This window comes from Malus domestica, chromosome 10, assembly GCF_042453785.1.
Source record: "Malus domestica chromosome 10, GDT2T_hap1".
NCBI lineage: Eukaryota > Viridiplantae > Streptophyta > Magnoliopsida > Rosales > Rosaceae > Malus > Malus domestica.
The window spans coordinates 24,976,828-24,988,063 of record NC_091670.1 but is presented as its reverse complement, the minus strand read 5'-3'; the positions used below and the strand labels follow the sequence as shown (position 1 = coordinate 24,988,063).

The window sequence follows — 11,236 nt, the reverse complement described above, 5'->3', positions numbered from 1 at the left end:
AAAGGTTAAGAGTCTTGAAATAATACTTCCCACCCTCAAAATATTGTGTGGTGATACAGCAGTACAAAAGGCATCACTAGACAAAAACAAAAACAACAGAAATCTCCCACAACTCGAAATATGCTGTCACCCTATTCAGATCTCCTCAATTTAGAGTTGCGGAATTAAGATTTGCTTCTCAAACTTCCACCACCAAAGCTCCTCTTCTTCCGACTTTGCTGTACAACCTGCCAATAGGATCGCGCGATTAATCACGGATGCTAGCATTAAGGGTGATGGGGGGAGGCATAGCATCTGTTTCGATTAATATTCCGCGTACAAATGGAGTTATCTGGATATATTGAAATGCGGAGAAGGATACCTTTACATGACGCTGGCGTGCTTCAGTTGGAAGCTAATGAGCTCCCGGTGCATCTCTCATGCTCACATTTAGACTATTCCTCATAGTCCGTCTTCCAACTGGCATGTTTCCTTTCACATTGCCCTTTTGCATCATGGCCACAAACTCACCGTAGTCAATCCTTCCATCCTACACACAGGGCAGAATTAAATTTTTGAGTAAAACTAATAACAAGCCTAAATCTACAAAGACGAAAGATAGTACAATATATGATTCTCCACCAAACTGTTTCCGGGAAGATATTCAGATGCAAATCAAACCCTCTGCATCTAATGCATGGCCATAAGAGTCGTAAATATATTTGGTTGCTCATGAAATTTTATTGACTTACATTATCCTGATCAACTTCTTTTATAATATCATCAAGAAGGACGTCAGTCATGTTATGTTCTGTACAAGCTTGCTGGAGCTCATCAACTGTAATATAACCACTTCCATCCTTATCAAAGTATTGGAAGGCTGCAATCAGATGTTCTTCACGTTCTAGTTTGTTAAGATGAACTGTAGCAGCTATAAATTCACCATAATCAATTGTTCCACTGTTGTCCACATCAGCCTGGGAAAGAACGAAAAATGCTTAGCTTTGTGAAACATAAACAAAGTTGAACATAAATAACCACAATATTGAGAATTAGACAAGTAAACAAGCCAACTACAAATGATTCTGTTTGGAAACAAGCATCTTACCGCATCCATAAGATCACGTATCTCTGTATCCTTCATGGTAGAGCCGTATCTCCGCAAACCAGCTTTAAGTTCGTCAAATGTGATTGCACCACTATTATCAGTATCCATTGCCTGGAACATCTCTCTGAGCCCAGCAATCTCCTCCTCAGATAGGCTTTCAGCTATCACCTGGTAAAACGTAAAGCCAAAAATACCTTCAGAACAAGTTCTAGGATTCTAGTAAAGTGTCATGCCAAAAGTCAACATTAAGTATAAATTCTCTTTACAAGAAATACTAAGATTGACAGAAAACTCTAAACAAAGTGTTCCAGTCTCTCATGCACTTACCCGTAAAGCCATCTTCTTTAACTTGTTCATAGCAGAAAATGTTTTGAGACGAGAAAGTACGGCTGGATCTAGGGCTCTGTCAGGAGCAACCCCATTTTCGCAAATCCAAGGGTGGCCTAAAAATGGAAATCCATCAGTTAAAACCTTGATTAGCAAAAGTATGCAATATGTAACAGACAATCATGATTAATTCCACTTCAACAGAATCTTTCTGGTTGTCCATTTCCTAAAATTTGAAAACCCTCACATTAAAAAGGAAGGCTAAGCAATTGGTGTGAGTTGAAATGGAAGCAAAATTTCCCACGTCATATGCTTCAAATTGATAATTCAGAGCAGACTTTGAAAGTTTATTCCTTTTTGTCAAAACCGCAACAAAAAAAAGTAGCCCTTTCTCTTTAAAAATTGAATGGACCGAGTTCAAATTAAAAACTAAACTTAAAAGGCCCCGAGCTTAGAAAACCACGGTTTGGAGTCTTAGCCGCTAAAAAAATTTCCGCATGACCTATCATAACATGTTTGTGCATGTAGTAATAATGACATGATCCATCCATAGAAAAGAAATGGAGTACAACCATTAACTAAAAACTACCTAATATTTTGTTGCATTAATTCACTAAAAATAACTTAAAATGCTAAGAAAAGGTTAAACATACATAGCACTTCATGAGCAGTCAAACGGTCTGAAGGCCTAGAACATAGCATATTCCGGATTAGGTCTTTTGCACTGTCAGATATTACGGGCCATGGCTCTGATTCGAAGTCAATATATCCCTTCAAGACCGCATCAAAGATCCCCTGCTGGGTTTCTGTGTAACAAACACAAAACAGGTAAACTTTTCAATAAAAGAAAACATGGACTAATCTCTGCTTCTTGAAAATATGAAGCCACCATTACCTGCCCAAAATGGTGGCACGCCACTGAGCAGAATATACAGTATAACTCCAGCAGTCCACACATCTGCTTCAGGTCCATAATGCTTGAGGAGTACCTCCGGAGCAACATAATATGGGCTTCCGACCACATCAGTGAAAACTTGACCTGGAAAGGACTTAATAGAGTTAAACAGGCTTGCAATTAAAGATAACATTTGTTTCTAAATGACAATAAGGACAATGCATGCATTCCAGTTCTTCAATAATTATCTAGAGGCAGTGCCAATCAATTCAGAACAGGAATTATTCAAATTTATTACTATATACGCGCAAGTGCCTTCGCCCATGAGCGGTAGGTCTCGGGTTCGAGACTTGAGAGTAGCCTCTCCATAAATGGGGGTAAGGCTAGCCGACATTCACCTCTCCCAGACCCTGCGTAAAGCGGGAGCCTTGTGCACTGGGTACGACCTTTTATACGCGCAACGCAAGTCTAGCTACTCAAATCCACGTGAACACGATATAAGATATGCCATACTACTTTTTGTTCAATATTAAGTGAAGTAAACTCACATTGTAGCTAATATTAACAAACAAAATGAAATTATTTTTGTTTGTTTACCTGGTTTGAAGAAAACTGAGAGTCCAAAATCAATGGCCTTGAGAGAGAAATCATCGTCCTTGTTAACCAACAAGAAGTTTTCAGGTTTTAGATCCCTATGCATGACACCAAGTGAATGGCAAGCTTCAACAACCCCAACAATAATCCTTGTTAGCTCAGCTGCCTTTCTCTCACTGTAATGTCCTCTCTGGATGATGCGGTCAAACAACTCACCCCCAGAACAAAGCTCCATTACAATGTGAACATACAGTGAATCCTCGTAAGCACCCTTGATTGTCACAATATTCTTGTGACCAGCCAAATGGTGCATTATCTGAATCTCCCTCCTAACATCGTCCACATCCTCCTTTGAGATCAACTTCCTTTTGGAGATAGACTTACATGCATACTGACCCCCAGTAGCAATCTCAGTGCATAAATACGTAGTCCCAAATTGTCCCTGTCCTAATTTATGACCCAACGTGTAGAGATCACGAATGTTGGCGGTCTTGTGACCCAAAACATAATAACTTTGGTTATCAGCACTTCTCCTCATGGTGTTATCTTTCCTGGGACTAATGAGGGGTGGATGACTATTGTTGGTTTTGGTGTTGGGGCTGTCTTGGGATTCTTGGTGACCGTGGTGCTGCGATTTCAAGCTGGACTGGGAGTGGTCAGAATTCGAATGGTCAGACGCGGTGTTGAGCTTGGAATTGGAAGCAGATTGCTCTTCGGGCTGGTTGTAGCCCTGAAAATATTTCCCCCTGAAAGATCCACGGCATGTGTTGCCCATGAAACAATTACAAATCCCCACAGGACTTTTTCACAGACTTTCCCCTACCGAATTGATTTCTCATCAATTCACACTGCCACCATACAAGAAGTGCATAAAACATTCAGCCAAAGCTAAAACAATGAACAATCATGGCTGAACCAAAAAACAAAATCCAAGAAAATCACATCTTCATAATATGCAGATCAGAAACATGGGCCCCACAGGTTCATATGAATCTATAATCACTAACCAAGAAAGCCAGCAAAAGTATAGAAATTGAAATTTTCTTGCACCCAAGAAAAAACCTTTTCATTTTCTTCACCTTTTCCATCATACAAATCAATAACACAAGATTATCCAAATCAATCAACAAGATATTACAAACTAACCACACAGATCAAATCTTTATGCACAAACAAAACAACCCATTAACCAGAAAAGGAAAAAAAAAACCAAGATTCAGATACAAAAAGTCAGATTAAAGCAAGAAAGCAGATACATTTTTAGAGAGAGAAAGAGAAAGATGGGGACTTTACCAGTTGAAAAGACGAAAGGAATGGAGGGTTGAATGAATCAAAGCGCAAGGGGAGGAGAAGAGGAAGAAAATGAAGTAAACAACTCTCCAAAACGATGAAATACGGTGATTAGGAAGATTGGGATTTGATGATCTAAAAAAATCAATCAAAAAGCCAAAAGCTTTTGGGAATAATAATCTTTACAGCTAATGATTTTGATAAAATAAATATGTGGTTTTCCAAATTTGTATATATTTTCGGTTATTTTAGGATGGTGCTGCTGGGAAACATCGGATCGGAGGTCAGTACTGACCAGCTATTTAAGTTTCTAACCTCCCCTCTCACTCTTCCCTCTCTATCTTCTCTTTTTTATTTTTGTAATTAATTAATTAAATAAAAAATAAATAGCTTTTTTATAAATAAATAAAATTGCTACAAGCATTAAATAATCTGAATTGAGTTAGATTATTCCATTCTAATTCGAGAGACGTTTTGGTCTTTAGGATGTTGACTTTTATATATAAACTATCTCTTATTAATTCAAATTATCTAATGCTCATAATATTTATTGAGATCTCTTTAATAAGTTTCTCTTTATTGGCTAATGTTAAGCAGATCAAAATTTTAAATCAAATTATATGTTACTAACATTATGTTTGGATGAACAAATTTCAGATTACTAAAGAATTTTAAAATGACGAAAATTGAATTGACGGGATTTTATTTTTTAGAATTTGTCAATTTTCTTGTTTGATTAGCCTAAAAGAACAATGTAATTGAATACGAAATTTGTTGTTTTTAATATCTCAATCATAGAAATTGGAAAATGACACTTATTTACATGGAATTTAAACTTGGGAATTAGTGGTAAAAAACTTCAAGTTTTTTTCCACATGAAAATTCTAAATTCCTATGTTTATGAATTCAAACAAGGAAATTGGTGCATATCAATTCATAAATTCTGACTTTTATCTAAATTTCAAGTTTATTTCCCTCATCAAACATAGTGCAATAGAAATAAACAAATTAATCAACGCTTAAATAATAATCTAATTATTAACAATCACGTCATTTAATTTATAAATTTAATTTAAATTTTTTAATCTTCTTAGTATTATCCTTTTATTTTTCATTAACTATTTATTCATTTGATTTCAAAAATATATTTATTCATTTATTTTTGTCTGAATACTAAGTAGGCGGTTTCCACGAACAGGGAGAGGGAGGGTTAAAAAAGGAAAAGTAGCCATGTTGACTTGCAGGTGGATCCACGGTGGAAACGGTGAGTTCCCAGGGGATGCGTGGGGATTGGTTCCGAGAAAGCGAGTGTGATTGGTGCGTGCGGAACACGCGGTAGGTGTGAGGAGAGGTTTTTGTGTTGGTCAAAATGTTCGAGCTGGTTTTTCTGGGATGATAAATTTGAATGAGGATCATCTCCGGATCCTATTTTAGGTATTCTGAGATCTTTCAATTACGTTTGTTCATCATGCATCATGCGATCAAAAATGCTTAAACTAGAAAATTATTATTGACATTTCAAAATTTTCATTATTTAAAGAAAAAAAAAAGAATATAACCCCAAAAAAATGCTAACAAGATCTGTCAAAACGGAACTCTTCTTGAACTCTATGTCACCTCATTAATTAATACTAATTTTCGTGCCAAAATTTGTAAACTGTGCTAAACCACAAACTCTCTTCATGATTTATGGAAAACTCACTCGGGCACAAGCCCTTGCGATTGTTGAAGAGGCTGCCTCCAACCCAATTGCCTCCCATTTTGTACACCGGTGGAGGAGTTTTTTTTGGGGTGAAGAGCAACTCAACCCAATTGCCCTTGCAATCGGGTGATGAGTAGAGATGATCTAATTTAACGGTCATATGATTTTCAGATTTAGATGTTTTTTGGTAGACATAATTTTGAGGCAAGACTTAAAAAATAGACGGTTCGAATCGTTAAAATACATTACAGAGTAAATCCACAAAAATATGTGTTTAAAATTAAGAAAATAATGTCACGAATATATACACACACACACATTGAAAATAGGATGAAGTTCTATATATGAAGGGGTGGTTAGCTAAATATGATAAGAAACAATAAAAATTTAAATGGATCATTCATCAATGGTCAATTTTCTAACCCTAAAAGGGCAAACATGCATATCACCAAGTCAATTTTATAAATGGAATAATTTTATTATTTTCTAATCATTTTTATTTATTTTCTGTTGGCTAGGTCGTAAGTGAGGAAATCTAAAACCAGCGGGTAAGGCCCACAATAATCCAGCCAAATGGTTAAATAGTGCAAAGTTGGACTTCTAGTATTCCGATTTAGTGATATTCTTCTTCATTTGTAAGTGGAAGGTTTTAGGTTTAATTTTCACTGAATGCAAAGTTGAACCACATTATTATAACAAGCTTATTGTGAGCTTTAACAATGAAGAGAAGGAAAAAAACAGTGCAAAGCTGAAATACTTGACCTAAAATTCTAGAAGAAGTTTGCAGTCAACCCACTACATCCTAAAACTAAAAATATGAAAAGGGCAAATGGGACACTGTGTCGATTAAAGCTTAGCAGCCACATGACCCCTTGACTTGACTTAATAGATAAGGTCCAAATCCAATGACATAAAATTCTTCTGAGACGCATGGACTTTATGGCTTGAATATATACTGTTGTGATTTATGTGTCAATATAGGAATTTTTTTTTTAATACACAAGCGTTATATATTGACACGAATTGTTATTGTTGAGAGTTGTTCTACATCGGTGAGAGACAATGTTTGCTACGTGCTTATATGATCTTGGGCTACTCCTCATATTGCCAATTAGTTTTATGGTGGAATCTCAATTTCATCATGGCATCAGAGCGGGTTATCCTCGTGTGAAGTCAAACAGCCAAACGCGCTCCACATCACCCAGTTGTTGTCCACATGTAGGCTTGAAAATCCGTCACACGTGCGGGAGCGTGTTGAGAGTTGTCCCACATCGGTGAGGGACAATGTTTGCTATGTAGGCTTGAAAATCCGCCACACATGTGGGAGCGTGTTGAGAGTTGTCCCACATCGGTGAGGGACAATGTTTGCTATGTGCTTATATGATCTTGGGCTACTTCTTGTATTATCAATTGGTCTTATGGTGGAACCTCAACTTTCATCATTGTTGAGAGTTGTCCCACATCGGTAAGGGACAATGTTTGCTATGTGCTTATATGATCTTGGGCTATTCCTCATATTACCAATTGCTCTTATGGTGGAACCTCAACTTTCATCATGGTATCAGAGTGGGTTGTACTCGTGTAAAGCCAAACGGCCACACACGCTCCACGTCACCCATTTGTTGACGCGCTCCACGTCACCCATTTGTTGTCCATGTGTAGGCTTGAAAATCCGCCACACGTGCAGAAGTGTGTTGAGAGTTGTCCCACATCGGTGAGGGACAATGTTTGCTATGTGCTTATATGATCTTGAACTACTCCTCATATTGCCAATTAGTTTTATGGTGAAATCTCAATTTCATCAATTACAATTATAATATCTTTATGGTGGAATCTCAATTTCATCAATTACAATTATAATATCTTTACCGTATAAGTTGTTCTTAGTGTGAAGAGTTTAAATACAATTAAGGCAAATGGAGTGGTTAATTTGTTTACATGCAACAAATCGCACGTCAAAATAAATTAGCATCAAATTAAACCAAATTGAACAAGAAAATTAACGTCATAAAACACCAAGGCCAAATTGATTAGATTAAAAAATTTCAAGTACAACACAAGGATCCTAATCAAGCAATTAGTGTCAGCCTAATGGTGACATTGACGAACTTTTCAAGGCTTAGAACAACTTCTATAACACTAACACATATTATGTTTCTTTTTCATATGCATTCAAGAAAAAAATATATTGGTAAAAGTTGTATAAACAGTTTCAGTTATAGATTTCCATATCTATATATTGATTAAAAAGATGAAGTTGATATGAAGGGGGGGTTGACTAAATAAGATCACCATTTTATCCTTGCTCAGAGCATTCTTAATGAGAGACTCTACGTGGAGCTGTGGAAGCTTACTTTAGAGCTCAAGAAAATTTGTGGGGCTCTAGAATAGATTATCTTCCAATGGGGTCCCGGGCATTATATAGGCCATAAAATTATATATTTATTTATGTAGTAATTCGATTACGCGGTAATTTCGTTTTTTGTGTTAGCTTTTCTTAAGTTACTTATTTTTTTTTTTCAACAAACAATATTATTTATACTAAGGGGTAAGAAAGTAGACTAAGTCTCACAATCGGTTATTAATAATAATGTGGCTTAAATTCGCATTTGACGAGAATTGAACCTAAGACCTCTCATGTTATTTTAATGTTTTTTATGAACATTTCAACCATGTCATTTCCTTATAAAAATGGGAAAATAATATGTTGCAAAACATGCGTTGTGGCCTAAAAATGTCACCTACAAGCCCAATCGTCTCTCAAAACCCAATTGTTGTCCAAGCGGAGCTTAAATCCATGCATAAAGTACGAAACAGAGAATATGCCAATTTACGATCATGCCACGCTAATAAAATAATAATTTATTAGATGCCAAACCCATACAATCATGCATATCTACCATGCCAAGCTATATTATGATATTAATACATTAATATTATAGTACAAGTCACGCCAAGCATGCAACACGCTTAAATGAGCTCAAGCCATGTAACGGGGCTTGCCGAGTTGTTCGTAGTGTGTATGACTACAGAGATTCACTAGCCTATGTGGAATTAGAATTGTGAAAGACTTTTGGGTTGCTTGAGAACACCAAAAGTCCAAGCTCATGATTTTGGCTTCACATGAGAATGTTTGAGATAGACCATTTTTCCTTTTCAAGCTCACATAGGAAAAAGATGAGAGAAAGATGGAAGGACCGTTACAAAAGATAGAGTCATGCAGTGGGACTTAGTCTAGTAAAAGTGTTGTGGGACTTAGTTCATGAAAGGAGAAACTTTGGGTAGTGTGCTCAAACATACTTCATAGGGTTTCTAACCTCTACAACATTATACCAAAAGAGAAACATGTAGCTGCAGCCATGGAAAGATGAAAGGAAAGCTCATCTAATTTGGAAGAGAAGAATGGACCAAGAGATCCCCCAGTTGGAGTCTAGAAATTCCCTTGCCTCTATAAATACAAGGCATTAGTACACTATAAAGGGGAAGACACACAAACACACATGAGGAAGAAGAACGACAAGGGCAAGAATGCACTACGCAGAGCAAGCTTGCTTTAAGTGTAAGAAACCCAAGTTTTTAAGGGATAAGCTTTCCTTTCGTCCTGAGCCTTCCAATAAGTCTCTCTAACTCCTGCAAAACCATTAAAAACTCTAGATTAGCTACTTCAATACTATATAGCCAAGAACAACATCTCTCTCATGCCAAACTAATGGGCTTTTAGCTTTCACACCATGCATCATTCGTGTAAGTCATAACTTATTGTGGTTACTAAGTCGTTTTCAGTGTTTGTTAGTTTAACAAGTACTCCTCAAAGTTACTGAAATCAATGAGAGAAACATTATGTTAGCGCCCAGGGAAACGCTCCGTCAATGCCTAAGGAAATACTCTGTCAACGCCTAGGAAAACACTTCATCAATGCCCAAGGAATGATCTTATTAGCACTGGAAGCACTTTAGCATCGGAAACATTCAACATAAACACCAAACCAAGCATCCAGAAGTTACTATAAGAAGAACAAGCATTCCCCAGGGCTTGTTTTTCCTCCGGGATGCTTTGAGCCTAGTCCTTGGGGGACATGAAGGTTTTGGCTCATTTCTTTACAACATAAGCCCATTACAATCTTTGACACGAAAACTCCCCAACATGATGTCCCATAAGGGCATTTTGACATTTCACTGTTTAGGGTGAGGAGCATTAAACATGGGCAAAACCATTAAAACACAATTGAATGAACAATATTTTTATTGCCTTTTAGTACTTGTTGGTACCACACATATTGGGCCTCAGACTTTGATACATTGGGCCTCATTACCCAGCCCATATGATTATGTAAAAGGAGGATAAAAGGGGACCCCTCCCCCTCACAAATGGGACTGAGTGAACCCAATAGAGGGCAATACCCTCACAAACACAACAACATTTTGTCTCTGGGGGACTCCTCCTCACCCTTGTAATCCATACATACAGTCAGAGAAATACAATCAGTGTGGACGTAGCCCAAACATTAGGGTGAACCACGATACATCTTGTGTTATTTACTTTATTTGCATATTCACAGTCGGATTTACGTTGTTCCAAGACCTCCGATTTTGTGCATCAACAGTACTCATAATACACTTTTGGCATTTTAGTCCAAATGGTCTTTGAGATTGACATAACTCTTCATTTTGATCCCTGAGATTTAAAATTGATAGAAGTGGTCCTTGTGTTTTTCCATCATCAATCATTTTGGTCATTCCGTGAAAAATCTCTGTTAAATAAAGACCAAATGACAACAATACCCTCAATTTAATAAACAATTTTCCAAAATGATTTGACAAAAATTGAGAGTATTTTTGTTATTTTTTCCTTATTGAACGGAGGTTTTTCACTAAAGTACCAAAATGATTGACGGTGAATAAACTAAAGGGCCAGTTCTATCGATTTTAAACCTAATGGATTAAAGTGAGAAGTTATGCCAATCTTAAGAACCATTTAAGATAAAAAGCGTACAATTTAATAAAAGATATTTAACCATGAGTGACATGCCACTTACACCACGGCGTAGTGATATTTTTATTTGCTTGTAAGTTATCTGAAGTTCAAAATCGAACCCAATGGACAAAGCATGTGCCCTGCACTAAAAAAAGGCTCCTCAAAGTGTATAGCTTAGAGCACTTCCAGTGTTGAAAGGCCCCCCAAGGCAACGGCCTATTGAATCCCTTCTAGTGACTAGTAACTGCTTATGTCATTATCTGAAAAGACAATTTTTGGTGACATATTTCGACAGATTTCGCTAAATTTACATAAACACACTAAATGAACTTAATTTTCTTGAGCTTGTTTTAATTCCCACTGGTAC

General features: G+C 36.8%; 1 protein-coding gene across 1 annotated transcript; it reads right to left on the bottom strand.

Annotated features, from left to right (window-relative positions):
* Positions 1-4,569, bottom strand: LOC103412128 (calcium-dependent protein kinase 26). The gene is made up of 9 exons (XM_029109838.2): positions 4,197-4,569; positions 2,907-3,751; positions 2,310-2,453; positions 2,068-2,220; positions 1,415-1,530; positions 1,088-1,255; positions 732-956; positions 362-529; positions 1-227 (listed from the first exon to the last, which is right to left on the bottom strand). Exons 2-8 carry the CDS (start codon positions 3,676-3,678, stop codon positions 395-397), a joined length of 1,713 nt encoding a protein of 570 aa, XP_028965671.2. The 5' UTR covers positions 3,679-3,751; positions 4,197-4,569; the 3' UTR covers positions 1-227; positions 362-394.
* Positions 4,570-11,236: the final 6,667 nt, after the last annotated feature.